The 20,753-nt window shown below is 36.0% G+C and overlaps 1 protein-coding gene across 1 annotated transcript; it reads right to left on the reverse strand.

The window, feature by feature from the left end:
• Positions 1 to 16,347: 16,347 nt before the first annotated feature.
• LOC112010414 (inositol oxygenase 4) lies at positions 16,348 to 19,193 on the reverse strand. The gene is made up of 11 exons (XM_024042755.2): positions 19,034 to 19,193; positions 18,730 to 18,898; positions 18,520 to 18,601; positions 18,176 to 18,380; positions 17,864 to 17,923; positions 17,723 to 17,775; positions 17,494 to 17,616; positions 17,269 to 17,338; positions 17,089 to 17,167; positions 16,898 to 16,979; positions 16,348 to 16,618 (listed from the first exon to the last, which is right to left on the reverse strand). The coding sequence occupies exons 1-11, from the start codon at positions 19,062 to 19,064 to the stop codon at positions 16,592 to 16,594; spliced, it is 981 nt and encodes a 326-aa protein (XP_023898523.1). The 5' UTR covers positions 19,065 to 19,193; the 3' UTR covers positions 16,348 to 16,591.
• Positions 19,194 to 20,753: the final 1,560 nt, after the last annotated feature.

Genomic DNA, 20,753 nt, shown 5'->3' on the forward strand with positions numbered 1-20,753 from the left:
GTCCTAACTTTCCATGAGCTGGGTTCTTTGTGGCTAAGGAGACCATTTTCAGGACAAGGTCGCCTATGTCAAACTGCCTTGGTTTTACCATTGCATCATATTGCCTAGCTATAAGGTTTTTGTATCTTGCCATCCTCTGTTCAGCGTCCATCCTCACCTCGTCTATTAGATCGAGGTTCAAATGGAGTTGCTCCTCGTTATCTTTGTCCTGATAGGCTGCCACCCTATGATTGTCCATATGCACTTCTGTAGGTATGACTGCTTCAGTCCCATAGGCTAGCTTGAAAGGAGTTTCTCCTGTAGGAGTTCTCAGTGTCATCCTATATGCCCACAGAACACCTGGTACTTCATCTGGCCATACTATCTTTGCTCCCTTAAGCCGAGTCTTGATTATTTTTAACAAGGATCGGTTTGCAACTTCAGCTTGTCCATTTGCTTGTGGGTGGGCGGGTGAGGTGTAGTGATTCTGAATCCCAAAGTGTATGCAAAAATTTCTGAAAAGTGCATTGTCAAATTGTCATCCGTTATCAGATACCAGCACCCTGGGCACGCCAAACCTGCACACAATGTTCTTCCACACAAAGTTCTTGACATTTTGTTGTGTGATATTAGTTAAAAGTTTTGCTTCTACCCACTTGGTGAAATAATCGATACCAACCACAAGAAACTTCATTTGCCTTACACCTATTGGAAAAGGACCCAGGATGTCTAGTCCCCATTGCGCGAAAGGCCATGGGGCCGTCATTGTGGTTAGGTACTCTGATAGTTGGTTGGGGACGTTACTGAACTATTGGTATTGATCGCAGACCTTGACATAGGCCTTAGCATCAACTTGCATGTTTGGCCAGTAATATCCTACACGGACGACCTTGTGGATGAGTGATCTGGCTCCTGAGTGATTGCCACACGCTCCCTCATGAATTTCTCTGAGTATATAGTTCGCTTCGTCCGGAGCCAGACACCGGAGATAGGGCTAGGAAAAGCCTCTTTTGTACAGAACCTCGTCCATAAGAACGTACCTGGCTGACCTTACCCTTAGCTTTCTTGCTTTGTCTTTTTCTTCTGGAAGTCGTCCCTCTTTCAAGTATGATACAATGGGAGCCATCCAATTTCCTTCGCTCTGCACTTGTTGCACTTCTGGGATGTCTATACTCGGCATGTACTGAATTTCATCAAACTTATCGACGGCTTCACTCGTTGAAGCTTCTTTCGCTAATGTATCTGCTTCCATGTTCTCCTCCCTTGGGATTTGAACGAAGTTAGTTTCCTCAAATTTTTTCATAAATTGCATAACCTTGCTAAGATACTTCCTCATTCGTTCTTCCTTAGCCTCGTACACCCCATTCACCTGGCCTATGATTAGCTGAGAATCTCCCAAGACGAGTATTGACTTATCTTCCACGGATTTGGCCAATTCCAGCCCTTTGAGAAGAGCTTCATACTCAACTTCATTATTGGTTGCTTGGTACTGCAAGCGAACTTTGTGTTTCAGTTTATCCCCTTCTGGAGATTGCAAAACCACACCTATTCCTCCGGCGTGCTGCGTAGACGATCCATCTACATGGACGATCCATTTCTGGTTGCCTTCCATCTTACTTACATTATCATAACTTGGGGTGAACTCTGCAATGAAGTCTGCCAGTGCTTGAGCTTTTATAGAATGTCTGGGTTGGTACTTTATGTCGAATTCACTGAGCTCGACGGCCCATTGAATCAATTGTCCTGCAACCTCCAATTTGTTCATTGCTTTCTTGAGTGGGTGGTCCGTCATGACGTTGATGACATGAGCCTGGAAGTAATGTCTTAGTTTTCTGGAGGCCGTTATTAGTGCGAAAGCCAACTTCTCCATTAGGGGATATCGTCCTTCTGCTCCCCTCAGTGCTCTGCTTGTATAATACACTGGCTTTTGTACTTTCCCTTCCTCTCTTATCAATGCTGAACTCACGACATGCGGGGTTACTGCCAGGTATAAAAATAGTTCTTCTCCTATCACGGACGGACTCAGCAATGGGGCCGTAACAAGGTACATTTTTAAGTCTTGGAAGGCTCTCTGGCACTCGTCCGTCCACTCAAATGCTTTCTTTAGAACCTTGAAAAATGGTAAGCACTTGTCAGTAGCTTTAGAAACAAACCTGTTAAGGGCAGTAACTTGTCCGGTAAGAGACTGGACTTCTTTGATACTCTGTGGAGGCTTCATATCTAGAATTGCTTTTATTTTTTCCGGGTTTGCCTCAATCCCTCTGTGCGAAACCATGAAACCAAGGAATTTTCCTAACGACACTCTAAAAGCGCATTTGCTAGGGTTCAACTTCATATGGTACCGCCTTAGTGTGTCAAACGTCTCCTGTAGGTCATCTAGATGCCTTCCCTCATCTTGAGTTTTCACCAACATGTCATCCACATAAACTTCGACATTCCGCCCGATCTGTGGACGAAACATATGGTTAACTAGTCGTTGGTATGTCGCTTCAGCATTTTTCAAACCGAAGGGCATTACTTCATAACAGAATAATCCTTGACTAGTGACGAAGGATGTCTTCTCTTGGTCGGCCTCATTCATCCTTATTTGGTTGTATCCTGAAAAAGCATCCATAAAGCTGAGTAATTTGTGGCCTGCGGTAGAATCCACCAGTTGGTCAATGTGCGGCAATGGATAACTATCCTTGGGGTAGGCTTTGTTAAGATCAGTAAAATCTACACACATCCTCCATTTGCCATTCGCCTTTTTGACCATTACCACATTGGCCAACCAATCTGGATAGTATACTTCCCTTATAAATTTTGCCGTCATCAACTTCTAAACCACGTCTCTAATAGCATCATCACTTTCCGGGGCAAACACCCTTTTCTTTTGTCGAACTAGCTTTGAGGAAGGACATATGTTTAGACAGTGAGTGATGACACTAGGATCTATACCCAGCATATCCTCATGAGTCCAAGCAAATACATCAGTGTTTTTCCTTAAAAACTGAACGAGGTCCTCCTTAATTTTTCCTTCTAGATTTGCCCCAATTCTGGTGCACCTCTCCGGGTTTGTCTCGTCTAAAGAAACATTTTTAAAAACTTCAGCAGGTTCTGCCACAACTCTCTTTTCTTCAATATTCATGGCTTGGACTTGTTCGTCCATGGCCAACATTGCCAAGTAACACTCTCTTGCTGCTAGTTGGTCTCCATGCACTTGTCCTACTCCTTGCTCTGTTGGAAACTTAATCAACAAGTGATAAGTGGATGTTACAGCCTTCCAATTATAGCATTGTAGGAGGATGAACAATCTACCACAAGGAAGTTCACCTCCTTGGTAACTTGTTGTGGGTATGTCCCCACTGTCACTGGTAATGAAATACTGCCCACAGGTTGTACCTTCATTCCACCAAAACCTACTAGGGGGGAGCTCGCTTGGAGCCGATCTCGTCCTAACCTCATCTGCTGAAAAGCTGGATAATACAAAATATCAGCCGAGCTTCCGTTATCTATCAACACCCTTTTAGTCTTGTAGTCAGCAATAAGGAGGGTGATGACAATGGCATCGTCATGACGGTGATGGATTCTCTCTGCATCCTCGTTCGTGAAGGTGATCGCTTGCTCGTCCGTAGTCTTCTCGCTCGGTGATCATCCAGAGAGTTGAACGTTCTGCACTACTTTCAAGTATGCTTTCTTTGACTTGGACGACTTTCTTGTAGAACTTCCCCCTAGGATGATCCTTATTTCTCCGAGTGGTGGTCGTGATGATTCCTCTACCTTCCCTTTCAATTTCTCGTCCTTGTGGTCTCGTCCAAGGAAATTTCTCAGCTTCCTTTGTCTGATAAGATTCTCAATCTGCTGCTTCAAATCAAAGCATTCGTCCGTATCATGCCCATGATCTCTATGGAAGCGATAATACTTATTCCTATTGCGCTTGTTGGGATCTCCCTTCATCTTCTCTGGCCACTTCAAAGAAGGCTCGTCCTTGATTTGCATAAGGACTTACTCGAGTGGCACGTTCAAAGGGGTGTACTGTTGATTCCGCGTTGAAGGACCTGCTTTCTTCTCTCGATCCTTCTTATCTTTTGTTCATCCCTTCTTAGGACGAAGGCCTTGTTTCGACTGGTTGGCTTTGACTTTCTTAACTCTCTTCCTCTTCTTGGCTATGATAGCATCCTTCGCATTCATAAAGTTTTGGGCTGAATAAACTAGTTCAGCCATGGTTTGAGGCGCCTGTTTATATAACTTGTGGATAAACAAATTAGAATGAACCCCATTATAGAATGCCATCAGAAGGAGCTTATCATCCACCTCGTCCACCGCCAAGGCATCCCTGTTGAACTACGTGATGAAGGATCGCAAACTTTAATTCTCCCCTTGCTTTATGGTTAGCAAGCTAGACGAAGAACGTTTGTGTCTCTGCCCCCCAATAAAATTATTAACGAACAACTTGCTTAACTCTTCAAAGGATGTCACAGTGTTAGGAGGTATTTTGCTGAACCACACTCATGCAGGTCCTTTGAGGGTAGTAGGAAAAGCTCTGCACATTATTTCATCTGGAACTCCTTGAAGGTGCATAGTAGTTTTGAAGGTGGCAATATGGTCAAAAGGATCTCGCGTCCTATCATACGAATCTAACGGAGGCATCTTGAACTTAGGTGGCAAAGGGTGAGCATTGATGGAAGTCACAAAAGGGGAATCAGTCCTGTGAGCTAAGTCTTCTACAGGGTTCGTTTTCCTTATATTCTCCCTCATCTCGTCCATGACTCTTCTCATTTGATCCATTTCCCTTTCCAAATGAGGTACCCTCCGTGAAGCGGTACCCTTTGACTGGTTTTTAGGTTCAACATTCCTTTCCTCTTCTTGATTTTGGGCCCGTTCTTCGGTGTTCCATTCATGACACTGCTTCCTTAACTCAAGTTGTCTGACCAACTCCTGGTTCTGACGAGTTAACTCTGCCATAGCAGCGGCCATGGATTGCATGCGTTGGAATGAAGATGGTTGCATGGTGGGTGCTGATTGACGGTCGCGATGAGGGTTACTGGAAGCGTCCCTACTTTGTTAAGGGCCTGGACTAGTAGCCCTAGATCTTATCCGAACCATTTCAACCCTTTATTGGAGAAAGAAATCACAGAACTTAACAAACTAAGTTCAAAGGGCAACAAATTTCTTACTTCCCACAGACGGTGCCAACTGATGAGTCCTTGGAAATCAGTGGGCTGAAAGGTCTTCGGGTGTTGATGATCTTGAAGGGTGAGTCCTGAAAAACCAAAGAAGATCAGAGAAGACAAGTGAAGGCCGATCTTGAATCCTCTGATGGTAAAGTTAGTGGATTGAAGTAGAAAAGAAAGCACTTCAAAGACTTCACCAATTTTTCTCAAGAATAAAAAAAAGTGTCCATACCTCTGCGTAGAAGGGTCTTTATATAGTGTTAGCCTGACAGTTCTTTTCCTATTGTCGTAGAGTTTGGAGGATTCAGAGGTAACTTCCATAACTGTCATGGAAGTTACCTTATTGGGACTTGTGTTCAACAGTTAACAGAAGGCTTGGTTCGCAACAACGTGACTCTTGGCTTTTGGAAGAGTGCCATGACTCTTGGTAAACCCTGTCCGTCCATCATTAAGGACGGACGAGGTTCGCTGTTAGTATGTCTCCCATTGGATGAGTGAATGAAGGACGAGTGGAAAAGGACGGTAAGAGAGGGACGAGCATAAGAACCACTCATTCTCTACTTTGTACGTTGTCATGGACGGCCATATGGACAAGAAATCAGCTAAGCACTTTCCTTACACCATCAATATCAACTAGAAGTTTCCACTTCCATAATTAAGACAAATCATCTTAGTTGATATGTTATAGTTTTTGCAGACGAAATGTCCAATTTCATCACCGACTACGAACTAGAATTTTGAGTTTACAAAGAACTTGTGATTTATATTTATTGTGACTTTTCACATAAATCACATACTATGTATCTCATGGATTATATGATAATGTCCAAATATTCATGTTACTATCATTTTAGATAATAATAAAACAACTTTATTAATCACAATATTAAGCCACACATAATGTCATACATAATAACGTATATAACATCATACAATAGGATTTAAGTACACTAATCATAACAAATCTCCCACTTGCCCTAAAGACTATTGTGCACTAATCTAACTCTCATTCCTTCCAAATGTGACTCGAAAGTCCTTTATGGCAAAGCTTTGGTAAAGGGATTAGCTAGATTATTTGCACTTTCTATCTTTGCTACTATTACATCTCCACGAGCAACAATGTCTCGAATGATGTGGTACTTTCTCTCAATGTGCTTTCCTTTCTTATGATTCATTAGATCTTTGGATTGTGCAACCGCTCCACTATTATCGCAAAACAATGTGATGGGAACTTGCTCCATCCTCATAACACCAAGATCAGAAAGGAATTTCTTGAGCCAAATAGCTTCCTTTGTCACCTCACAAACAGCAACATATTCAGCTTCCATGGTGGAGTCCGCAATACAAGATTGCTTAACACTCCTCCAACTTATGGCTCCACCTCCTAAGGTAAACACACAACCTGAAGTGGACTTTCTAAAATTAAGATCTGATTGAAAATTTGAATCTATATAGCCAATGGGAATCAAATCCTCACACTGGTAAACAAGCATATAATTTCTCGTTCCTCGTCGATACTTGAGAATGTGCTTTACAGCTTGCCAATGTTTTGGTCTTGGATTTGATTGATATCGGCTAACCATGCCAATTGAATAACAGATATCTGGTCTAGTACAAAGCATGACATACATAAGACTTCCTACTGTAGAAGTATAAGGAACTTGTCTCATCATATTTTCTTCCTCTTGTGTCTTGGGCCTTTGGTCATTAGACAGAGGAACTCCATGTCTGAAAGGAAGTAATCCTTTCTTGGGGTTTTGCATGCTAAACCGCTCTAGAACGTTATCTATATATCTAGCTTATGATAAGCCTAATATCTTATTCTTGCAATCTTGTCAAAGCTTGATCCCTACAATAAAGTTAGCCTCATCCAAGTCCTTCATATCAAATTGGCTTGACAAACAAACCTTTACTGATGACATTACCCTTACATTATTTCCAATGAGTAGAATATCATAACATAAAGAACTAGGAACATTACTACTTTATCTCGATTTAGGAACATTACTACTTTATCTTGATGTCTTTTGTACACACATGGTTCATCAAGATTTTGTTCAAAACCAAATGATTTGATTGCTTGATCAAATCCGATATTCCATGACCTAGATGCTTGCTTAAGTCCATAAATGGACCTTTTCAACTTGCATACCATATGCTCTTGGTTCTTTGCTATTAAACCTTTCGGTTGCATTATATAGATTTCCTTTTCAAGATTGCCATTAAGAAATACAGTCTTGACATCCATTTGTTAAATCTCATAATCATAATAAGCAGCAATGGATAAGAGAATTCTGATAGATTTAAGCATTACTATTGGTGAAAAGGTTTCTTCATAATCAATACCTTCTTTTTGTGTATATCCTTTCGCTATTAGCCTTGCTTTAAAGGTTTCAACCTTTCCATCTATCCATCTCTTCCTCTTGTAAATCCATTTGCAACCAACAAGTTTAATGCCATTAAGCGCCTTTACAAGATCCCAAACATGATTGGAATACATAGAATCTAATTCAGATTTCATAACTTTGACCCAATGATGTGCATCTATATCATTCATTGTCTCTTCATAAGTGTAGGGATCTAATTCATCATCTTCTGAAATAACTTCATAAGTTTCTCCCAAACCTATAAATCTTATAAGAGGCCAAACAATTCTCCCATTATGATGAGGCACCTGTGTACTAGACATCTCATGAGTAGTATTTTGTGGTGTATCCAATACAGCTACATCATCCCTAGTTTCATTTATTGGTTGTTCAACTACAGGTTCATTTATTTCAGCCAAAACAACTTATTTCTAGGATTAAAATTATTCACATAATCATCTTCCAAAAATTTGGCATGTGTGCTAACAAACACTTTATTATCTTTATGATTATAGAATAAATAACCCTTCGTTTCCTTTGAATACCCAAAAAACATGCATACTTCTGTTTTAGCTTCTAACTTATCAAACTTCCCTTTCAACACATGTGCTGGACATCCTTAAATGTGGAGATAAATCATACAGGCTTACGCCCACTCCACAATTCCTTAGGTGTGTTGTGAACAGATTTTGATGGAACTAAATTCAAAATATGCATTGCATTTTTTAGTACATATCCCTAAAAAGAAATTGGTAAAGTTGAGTAACTCATCATGGACGTAACCATTTTCAAAAGAGTCCTATTTCTTCTCTTTGCTACACCATTTTGTTGGGAAGTTTTAGGTGCAGTCAATTGGGATACAATCTCATTTTGAGTAAAGTAGTCCTTGAAATCCCCAAGAAGGTATTCGCTATCATGATTAGATCGAATGGCCTTTATGTGTTTACCTAATTGATTTTCAACTTCAGTCCTAAACTCTTTGAACTTTTCAAAGGCTTCGGACTTCCATCTCATTAGGTAGACATAACCATATCTTAAGTAATTATCAGTAAAAGTGATGAAATACTTATAAGCTCCTTTTGCTCAGGTTGACATAGGACCATATACTTATGTATGGACTAATTCAAGCAATTCTTGGGTTCTTCTACATTTTGCATTAAAAGGTCATTTGATCATTTTGCCCTTCAAACAAGATTCACAAACTGGAAATTCATCAAAATCCATTGGCTCTAAGAGACCATCTTTGATCAGTCTTTGAATTCTGTTTGAATTAATATGACTTAGATGTAAGTGCCAAAGATATGCTTCATTAGTAGAAGAAAACTTTATCTTTAATAATTTTACATGAGAGTTATTATCTAATTCAGAATTATATAATTCATGCTTATCAGAAGTTAAAATATAAAGACCATCAATAATATTGCCAGAACATATAAACATTTAACCATTCTTTATCACAACATTGTCTTTCAAGATAACACAATATTCATGTTTACCTAAATATGTTGTAGAAATTAAATTCTTACGAACATTAGGTACATGCAAACAGTCTTCCAATATTAAAATCCTAGACTCAAAGCATAAATTAAAAACTCCAACAGCTACATCGGAATCCTGCTTACATCAGCCAAAGTAAGAAACAATTCCCCTTTATTAAGCCTTTTGGTCTCCTGGAAGCCTTGCAAAGAATTGCGGATATGATTAGTATAGCCTAAATCCACACACTAGGAATCTATAAGATTTTGTACTAAACATATTTCAAGGAGGAATGAACTTTTCATACCCTTATTATTGGTAGCCTTGAATTTTGGACAATTCCTTTTCCAATGTCCTTTCTCACCACAATGGAAACACTTTCCTTTGATTTTCTTTCCTTTGTCAGTAACCCCTAAGGCAATTTGTTTACCATCTTACTTGGTAAAGTCCTTCTTCTTCTTCTTCTTCTTACCCTTGCCTTTCGACTTAAGTTGAGAAGTAGAAACTTCAATCATATTGGCATCAACACTAGATGTACCAAGAATGCCTTCTGCCACTACCAATTCATTAATTAATTCAGACAATGAATAAATCTTTTTGTTTATATTATAATTAAGTCTGAATTCCTTGAATGACTCTGGTAGTGACTGGGGGATCATATCCACTTAGGATTCTCCATCAATATCGGCATCTAAAACTTCTAGTGTATTCAAATTAGAAATCATTGTAAGACAATGCTCCCTCATTGAAGTGCCTTCACCATTTTGGTATTATAAATTTGCCCCATGGTTTCTTGCCTTGCTGAACGACCTTGCTCACTAAACATCTCCTTCAGACTTAGCATAATGTCTAAAACTAGTTCTACATCCTATATTTGATACTGTAGAACATTTGAGATAGATGCTAGTATATAGCACTTGGCTATTTCATTAGATTTTTGCCAACGATCATATCGTTGTTTTTCCTTAGAAGGAGCATCTAATGAATGAAAGTTAGGACATGGTTGAGTAAGCACATATTTGTGCTAGCTGTAAGAATAATGTCTAAATTTCTTTTCCAGTCAACATAGTTGGATCCAGTTAGTTTGTTTTGATTAAGAATAGTAACAAGTGGACTAAATAATGCCATGTTCAAATCTGAAAATAATAAACATGAATATAATAAGTGAACTGGACATTATCAATTTATCATATAAACATATAATATGTTGTATTACATTTGACCTCTAAATAATAATAGTAAGAACTTAGCATAGAGAATAATATAATATTTAGTCTAGTGTATGCCATTGTCTAGAATCATGTGTAACCACATTTTATTTTCTTAACAGGCGTATTTTGTAGTACCATGATACAAAACACCCTCCTCATAGAATGCAAAGATCGAAGCTAAGACAAGGTGTTTAATCAAACCACTATAAACTAGGAAATTCAATCTTGTAGGACCATGAAATAAATACTCTCCACATGGAATGCTAAGCTCGAAGCAAAGACAAAGTATATATATTTCACACTACTATGAACCGACAATGGAGGCCGTGAGATGCAACTCTTGTATCTTTCTCCCACTAGATGTTTTAAAGGAAAGGTTTTTATTTTGTAAACATGTGTAATCTAATCATACACAACCTTGCAATTTATACATTTGAAAACACTTAAAAGCATTTTCGCGAGAATCTCGCGACTAAGCTCTTCCCGCAAAAATGGGTTAAGACAAAATAGTGAAAACACAAAAATTCAAACAGAAACTTTCGTGACTGTTTCGCGAGTAAAGCTTACCTGCGAAAAATTTTCTACTACAGAGGCATTTTTTGCAAGTAACATCGTGAGAAGATAATCTGCGAAAAATGTGTGTTTTTAGTTTTTAAAGAGTAGATGTAGACAGTTTTCAACGGTTTTCATGAACAAACAACCACCATATGAGCATAATAGATAGAATTTGATATCAAAATTGAATTCCATTAATGTTATAGCCTTAAAGTTCAATTCAACATACTTAAATTCAAATTTAAACAACATCATAACATCAATATCAGTTTTCATCAAACCATAGTTTCAACAACCATGCAGAAAATTAAATATATAATCTTCTAACATCATGAAACTATTATCCCTAATTCCAAAACTCACAAAACATGTTATACATATTCGAAATTGAAGACCACTTTGATACCAATTGTTAGATAAATACATGTTTGTATCATATACAAAATATACTCAACAAAAAATTAACGGATCTACTTCATTCGCAATTGATAACATGTACTATGTAAATTTCAGAATATAAGAATAAGAGAGTGTATCTTGGTGTGGTGAATTTCAAAACAAAGATTAGAAGTACTTGAGAACACTTTTAATTTTTACTCTAATTCCACTAATACCCAAGAAGTGTGGTATTTCAATCAGTTATATGAATTTATTCAAGAGAGAATTAGAGAGTGTCCAACACTAACATACAAATCATTTCATGTACTTACAAAAATTCTGTATGTTTCTCTTCTTATAACTGATTATCTAATTGGGCCAGCCTTTTAAACCTTTCCAATTGAGATTTAGTATGTGACTTGGAGTGGGACCAAAAGGGAACAAATAATACTCTAGCTCAAATGGGCTTTTGGCTTTTCTATCAACTCTTGACAAGTCTAAAGTTATCATTAATTATATTTAATACCACTATATAAATATAATTTCACTCTAGACCTTATTAGTAAATTATATTCCAAGACTTTTGAAAGTTCAAAATGGGTATGAAACACCCTTGAACGTTTAGACCCCAAATAATAAAAATACCAATTCAAGCTTTATATCAAACAATTAATGTGCGGAACATGATAACAAGCTCATAACAGAATTGATAAACAATCTAAGCCAAATATAAACACATCCACAGCAGTAAATATAAGGCAAAGATAAAGGAAAGAGAGATGCAAACACACGGACAACACACGATATGTTATCGAAGAGGAAACCGAAGTCCTCGGCGTAAAACCTCTCCGCCGCCCTCCAAGCGGTCAAATAATCCACTAAAGAATATAGTTGGGATACATGAACAGCAGAAGACCCTCCAAGCCTAATCTACCCAAGTACCTAAGCCCTCCAAGCTTCTTGCTCCAATGAGGTTACGCCGAACCTATTTCTTCTTTAGCTTCCCGGATTCCGCTACTTGATCATAGCATCAACCAATGTATATTGGTTCCTTTCCAAACTGTTTCCCAAAGCACCAAATGGACCTTCTCACAGACGTGGGTGTGGTGAGACAAGGGTTTGGTAAATGACCTCTCAAGGGTATGACAATGGAGAGGAAGAGAGTAGAGAAATTTGTTTAGTCATGAAGATTGGGGATGAATCAATCTTGTATTTCTTTAGGGTTTTCTCTCACAAAATTCTTTCTGGAAGCTCTCTCAATATGATGGGTATAAGGGTGTATATATAGTAGGGTGAGAAGGGAATGCAAAACGTCAGTTTTTGCCAAACAGGGTAAGTTGGCGACTTGATCTCGTGGCTTGGCAAAGTCGTGAAATCAAGTCGCGACGTAACGGCCTGGCCAGACTTGAACTTTTGTCCTGTAGCGTGACAGCTGGCGCGACCCTTTAGCTTCCTAGTGTGCCTCTCACGTGCCTGCCTTTCACGGCTTGCCAGTCGCGAACCACCCGTGAGTCCTAGTCGTGAGACTCTGTTTTTCTTGCACACTCTTGAGCTTTTCTTCACATCTTCTCACACACTACCCTTATAATTTTCCCACCTAAATACAGGGTTACTAAGTGCTAAATTACAAGCAAATTGGTTACGGAATAAAGTCAATTAGATGGTTGATTAAATTCAACCTTACAACTTTATTATATATGCAACTCCTTCATAGAATATTTATAGTAATACAAAGTCATTAATGTAGACTGTCACTTTGTGAATTACTACATTTTAATCATTGAGTACCCGATTTAATTCTTTTAAATTATTCATCATATATTTATGAAATCCAATTTCATAAATATATACTTTAGTAATTTCTTACTAAAGTGGTTATGCCTAACTCTTTGAATAACCGAACCCATTAAATTTATCTTAAAGGAATATATTATATTTCTGTTAAGAGACTATGGATTCTATCTTGAAAATATATGATCCATCAACACTAAATGTGGCTGCCCAACATACTGAGATTTTGATCGTGTCTTTAGATCTTACTCTTGATATATCAAAGTAATTTACACTTCATGATCAGGTCCATTATCCTCTCAGGATTAAGAGTTCATGTAAATAGAAGTCGTGAGATTTATTATTCATTTGATAGTCATTAGGAGAATAATAAATCTCACAGCGGTCTAGTTCAATATGTTTTAACTCTTAAAACATATCAACATATCAACTAGAAGTTTCCACTTCCATGATCAAGACAAATTATGTTATAGTTTTCGCAAATGAAATGCCCAATTTTATCACTGATTATGAACTAAAATTTTGAGTTTACAAAGAACTTGTGATTTATCTCTTCTGTGACTTTTCACATAAATCACATATTATGTATCTCATGGACTATATGATAATGTCCAAATATTCATGTTACCATCATTTTAGATAATAATAAAAAAACTTTATTAATTACAACATTAAGCTACACATAATGTCATACATAATAACGTATATAGCATCATACAATAGGATTTAAGGGTACTAATTCTAACATATGCTTGATTAAAATGTCCTAAAATGGTACCAATTCTCCATGAAAATCGTAGTAAAAAATCTTAGCACATGATTACATATAGTATATTATGTGCTTTTTTCATAGTTAAAAATGCAGACCCAGTAATTTCCTTGATTAAGTAATATCTCATTCGATTCAAACTTGATCTTTGCCCATGAGCAATCAAATTACAGAAACTTTAATTTAGAGCTAAAATCTTTATCAAAATTTAGAACCGGACAAAATACAGTATTAATAGGAGGCATGAAGTGCTGTGTGGGAGCTGGGATCCATAAAGGAAGATTATTGATTGCTAAACCATGAGCAAGTCGTTGCTTTTGTGTGAGAAGACTGGATCGCAATTCACTGAAAGTATTGGGTGAGCTGCGATGCTCAATTGTTGTGACAAAGGGTCCATATTCAGGTCCAAGACCATTCAAAGTATAATGGACCAGATCAATATCTTTGATACGTTCATTTATAGCACCAAGAGAGTCGGATATCGATTTGATCCGATGAAGATAAACGTTAATGGTGTTGATCCCTTTATGAGCACTTTGAAGTTCTTTGAGAATGTATGATTTTCTGGCTGTGGATTGTTGTTGGTAGAGTTGTTCAAGTGTATCCCATGCTTCTTTTTCAGTTTTGAGTCCAAGCAGTTGGGAGGACAGTGACTCAGTTAGTATGGTATTAATACAGACCTCCACAAAGTGATCTGACTTTCTCCATTTGTTGTATTCAGGATTTGGTTGGGTATTATCAGAGAATATAGTTTTTAGAAGGGGTTGATATCGACCCGTCAACAAAGCTGCAGATTAGCTCAGTGCTGATAAGGATGGATTCTAGTTCGTCACGCCATAGTAGATAGTTGTTGCCATCAAATTTGATTGAAGCAAAGTTTGTGATGTTGGCAATGGGAAGTGAGGTGTTCAAATTTAAGGAGGCCATGTCTGGAGAAGAAGCAGTAAGCGTGACAGGATTAAAGGCCCTGATACCCTAAAAGTTTATATGAATCAGCTTGACCCTAGAAAGGGTTCAAGATATTATATTTATAATGATATACATGCTTTACATGGGATTTGCTATACAAAGCAATATTCTGTAATGAATGAGAGGTATTTGAATTTGAAAATTGAGCATTTCTAGCCTAAGTTAAAGGCAACAACTACTATGCTAAAGTTATCCACATCAATTACAAGATATTTGAAAATAGAGTATTCTTAGCCATAGTCTCATAAGCTGATTATAAGGTGCTAATTTAAATCATCACAGTGGGTTCCAATTAACTTGACTGGTAAAATATCTGATCATGGTTGTCAAAATACTGATCTAGATCCTACGATCTTACTATCTTAAGGTACCACCTGCTCAAAATGTTCCTAATCTTTCAAGGATCTTTGGTAGAATCACTACGATCGTTCAGGATTAGTAGGATAATATGATTTTGACGATTCCAAATGATCTTGATTTTTTGTAATTTTCTTCAATTTGACAGAAGGTTTAGTTAGACCCAAATGAAAAATAACATTTCAATAGACTTAGTTTTACTATTCTAAGGTTTATGAGAAGGAAGAGAGACAGATATTTTACAAAATTTAACTAAAACAAATTCACAGCAATGATACCTACATGTTTGCAAGAGCGAGATAGATACATATCAAAAAGTAAAAAATTTTGAAGTAGATCTTTATTCTTCCTATCCTTTGAGGGTTCATAGTTTGTAGCTATAAAGTCTGAGTTGAAATAAAGAAAAAAGTGAATAGCAAAATAGGGAGATAAAAGAAAGTAAAGTAACATAAGAGAAAGAGGAGAGAACAAATGGTGGTGGTAGGTGAGAATGAGAATATGGGTGGAGAGTAGAGTGCCACATTTTGAGATTTTTGGCTTCTTTAAATGATACTTATAAATGGATGTAATGATGTATGATATTATAGTAATTACATCAGATAGAAACAAATTTTTTATTTTTATGAATGAATATATAATTTATGTGATTATTTGATATACCAATATGTTTTTTTTTTCCTCAAATAATGTAAGATCTTACGATTCACGATCTGATCTTACAATCTACAATCCCACCTATCTCTCACATCTTACATAAGATCCTGATTTTGACAACCTTGATAATTGTCATAAAAAAATTTGGTTTGATACTTTGACCCTAGAAATCCTCCCCTCCACACACACCGCCCCCCCCCCCCCCCGGACGGCGGCGGGGGTGTTTTTGTGCAATTTGGTCTTATGCTTGGTTGCATTAGGTTCTTTTACTTTTAAATGTGCAGTTCGTGATATTTTTGAATGAAACCCCACCGAGTTAAAAGTAAATTTTGTTTATTTATCCCGTGTTTCCTCTAAAAATTTGTTCTCTTGTTCTGTGACCTGGCCATCAGTTGTCACACTTTTTAATGGCTTTTTTTTTTTTTTTTGGGAACCACTTTTTAATGGCTTGGTTACATATTTGGATTAAGAAAAACTTATGTAGAGCCTAACTTTGCATTATTGACATATTTGTGAAATCACACTCTTTTCCTACTTTTTATTTTTATTTTTATTTATTGTTTCTCAAAAAAAAAAAAAAAACCTCTGGAAGAATCAGGAGATTCAATAGCACATCAGAGCTAATTGACTACGGATGAAAGCCATAAGAAAATTTTAGTAAATAGAATTAATATTAATAATAATATGACTGAAATGAACAATGAAGGAATATAATTAATAATTCATAAACAGCATGCTAAGAGGAAACTTCACACACATGTATACATAGATTAAACTAGAGTAAAATTTTTGTCTTGTATAAAAAAGAAAAAAAGAAAAAAGAAAAAAGAAACAAAGAATGGAACACATCACATTTTCATTTTACACTAGTATATCATCACTCAGTCACGCCATGTAGCCATTCCTTGATCCGTTGGTAAAACACTCCAATGTTCACCATCTGAGCTTTGCTGGGAAATACTGTAACAAAAATTTTCAATTTAGAAAATAAACGTGATGGTTCTAAACTTTTTTTTTTGGTTTGATTTGAGAAGGAAAGGTTCTAAACTTGTAATTAAGCTTTTATCTATCTCTTATGTGTGGTCCAACTTGTATCTCAATAAACACTTGTAACAAGTGTGATTTTAAGCTTTTTAAATGGGAGATAGAGTGAGAAAAATTTAAGTTATTCAAAAACTTAAGAAATCAGAAAACAAAATTCCTGTATAAAAAAAAAAAAATTGAAAATGAAAATCTTACCTTATCAATGAGAGATAGATAGTATGGCTTGACTTTTTCAACGTCGATCTTCTCTTTGCTCTTACTGTACAGGTCATACTTGCTGTATATGTTACAAAGTACAACATATATGATTAGTCCGGTCTGGTTAAAGCAACAAGATATGGGATGAAGATATGAAGTAATCTGGTGAAAACGAAGAAAAAGCTTACTTGAATACTTTAAGCCACTTTAAATTCTTAGCGTCCTCCTCATTCATTAGGTGCTTATATGTTCCCACTGTATGGAAAGCTGAAATAATATATCAAAGGAAGTAAGATTAATTATTATGATTGACTAGCTAAGAGGATTAACAATTTGCACAATTAGGAAGCTTGGAAGATAATACTTACGATAAAATGAGTGGTATCGGATAATGAATAATGCTGCCGGAGGAAGAGTTGTCCTATTTTCCTTAGCCACCTGTAGTAGTTTACAAATACCAGTTAATCAAATTGTTTTGTTTTGTTTTTGTTGTTTATTTTTTAGCAGTACAAGTTTATTATTCAAAATTAAGTTCTACAAATATGTAAAAAAAGAAAAAGAAAAAGAAAAAGAGAGAGAGGCTAAATTCATACCAAGTACATATAGTCATCGTGCCCCCATGATATCATCACATTGTCTAGGCCGCATCCTTCAGAATAAATTCCATACTTGGTATTATAAGCAGGGTTGTTGTAATCAGGATTTTCCTTGAAATACTGCAATATAAAAGGATTTTTTTTTCTCAGTACTTTGATCAAAAACCTTATCTAGATTGTGCTACTACAGTACTACTACTATTTATAGTTCAGTTTTTTAAAGGACCTTGTGGTGCACGTTTCCTTCATCAAAAGCGCAACCAAGAGGAAATGTGTCTCCTGCAAGATTAAAATTAAAATTAAAATTTTATTTACTCTAAACCCAATGGGAGAAAAGAAAAGAAAATTATATTGACATTTCACTCACCAACAACAGCCCATTGAGGAAGCCCTCCAAAGCTAGGAAGAAGGAGAACTTTTCCAAGATCTGAAACCATACATGATACAACAATAGAGTTAATCTATTCACCTTTCTTTTTGTCATTGTTCTTGATTTTTATACTTAATTTGTTAAGTATCACAAATTATATATTTTGCATTAAGAGCTAAACAAATTAATAATATTTAGATTGGGTGGGACGCACTTCATGGAAAGGTCAAACATATAAACTTTGATAATATCATGTTCCTTGTTTATAATTTCTAGAACAGAACAAAATAACTTTAATGAGGTATATACCATGAATTAGAGCAGTCAAGTGCAACCAGTCTTCATCGGGATAATCTTTTCTGATTGCTTCAGCTGATTGTAGCAAGTGCATGATTTGAGGTTCATCCAAGTCCGGATCACTTTCATCCACAACCTCATTGAGGAGTTCACAACATTCCCATATGCTCATCTCTACTCTATTCAATTTCCCATACTCCTCCCTCATTCTCTTCACCTATAATTGCATCCAAAGATATGTCAGCTAAATGTACATTACATGTGCTACATACACTAGGCCTTTTTCTTTGGCATCTTATACATTTTGTGGTTAATTTAAACATGTATATATAGTTCCTTGGATGTTTTTTGCTTACAAAATCATATGTTTGGTTAATATGTTGCAAGCGGTAGAATTCCTCCACACTCTTTTGCCTCTCACTTTCTGCATCATAATCTCTGTCAAGCATTATCCATAATTCCATGTTAGATTTCATTCAATGAAGACCAACACATTAATAAAAAGAACATTTTTTATGAAGTAAATCTTTGAAAAGAATCGTAATTAAAAAAAAAAAGAAGAAGACCTGAATGACTGGCCAAAAGAATTAATTTCTCGTGCAATGAATTCATTGCTTGAAACAAGTTCTTCTGCTACTAATCCATTGTTTGATACGGTTTTAGGCATCACAAATCCACCATCTAATAGCAATTCATTGGTTTCAGAAGAAAACTTCTGGTCCTCCACTTGTGATTCTGACAAACAAAGGTAACAAAACTCAAAATTAGAATTTAGAACCAGTGCAATGAGACCCAATGATTAAGAAAAGGAATTAAACCCCAAGAAATAATTAATAAAAAAGAAGAAGAAGAAGAAGAAAAGAATGGTACCAAGCTGTGGTTGCTCAATGAGGATGGTCATTGTGCCTCCAAAATTGAAGCAATATAAGTATATAACTCAAAAACAAAAACAAAAAAAGAACCAAAGAAATAGAATCACTGAAAAGGGTATAAATGGCTGTAGTTAAACACGTCTTGAATGTGAGTATTTATAGTCCAATAAAGAAGTCCTTGTCTGCTATATTGAAAACCTTGGAGTCCTTAACTGAAGTCCTGAACTGAAAATCTAGTTCTCTTACAATTCTATCCAATAATTCCGAAAGAAGCGTTCAAAAGAATCCAAAACATGTGTAAATAATGTTAGATGCACCCAAATTTCTGCCTGTGTAAATCACATTCAATCAAATTTCATTGTGATGAGTTAGGGTGTGTTTGGATATCGTTTATTTTGCTGAAATTGAAAAATTATTGTTAAAAGTACTGTAAATAAAAGTAAAAGTTAGTTAAAATAATATAGTAAGGTCTATGAATAATGTCAAAAAGTACAGTAGAGTCTATAAATAGTAGCAATAATAAACTGGACAGTAAAATAGTTTTAATTTTTAATTCTAACACAAACGCACACTTAGAGTCACCTTCATATTATATATCTTTATTTCAAAAGAGAATTATTCAAATCCAATAGTTGACAATTATTCATATATATATTTTTTTATAAGAAAGTAAGTTTTATCTTGTTCTATAATTTTTTTTTTTGAATAATATATACACTAACATGTTTAATACTTCATAAAAACAAAAAAAAAACAAAAAACAAAAAGTATTCAACATATAATGTATGATTCTAACATTACGTGTAAGTAAAATTTGGTATATTAGCAAAAAAAAGTTGTAGAAAGTATAATTTACAGGAAAAAAGGGGTGGAAACCTTTAAATTTAATTTGGGCAGTTTATATAATAGGAAGAAAACGGGTTATTATTATTGTCAAAAACCCAAGTTGAAGGGTATGAGTCAGCTTTACGTGGATATCACATCCCAATTTGAGTTTTATCTTTAATGCAGAAAAACTTGGACCCACTGACGCAGCATCTAGTCATGGCATAATAATATTCTGACTCTTCTTCGCGTTGGTTGCGGTATAAGAACATACCTTTTGCATGGCACCACGTCATCAACCAGATCAATCTGTACGTTTTTTGTTGTCTGAGAGGAAGCCAGCTTTGAGGACTTTATTTTTTATTTAGTAATATATTGAAGCCGGCTATATATTATAATCTCAAGTCAAAGACTCAAAACCGACATTTTATTTTCTTAGAACAAATAAATAGTCTCTCTGACCAAAAATTTAAACGCATGATAATTAAGCGGCGATTGGATTACGTTCTACTATGATTTAACAGTTGTTTATGTGTAAATAATGTAATTAAATCACATATTAACAAATATACAAGTTACATCAAAATTTATACGTGGACAAGTGCGTGCCTATAGATAGAACAATTGGGGCAAATATTGCAAAAGAAATGCCTTGCTTGATAGATATTTTTGGTAATATTGTAAAGGAATATATTCCTGGACCGATATTTTTGGTGTGGGTAAGAGCATTCACATCAGTGTTTGCATAAATGTGTATAAATGTGCAAAATAAAAAAAGTCATCACTTTTACACAACTTGAGCAAAAAAACTACCCACATCAGTGGGTGTATACTTGTTTATATTTATCAGTTGCTACAGTACCCGTGTAAATATACACGGGTACTGTAGCATG

This window comes from Quercus suber, unplaced genomic scaffold, assembly GCF_002906115.3.
Source record: "Quercus suber isolate HL8 unplaced genomic scaffold, Cork oak 2.0 scaffold_222, whole genome shotgun sequence".
Lineage (NCBI taxonomy): Eukaryota > Viridiplantae > Streptophyta > Magnoliopsida > Fagales > Fagaceae > Quercus > Quercus suber.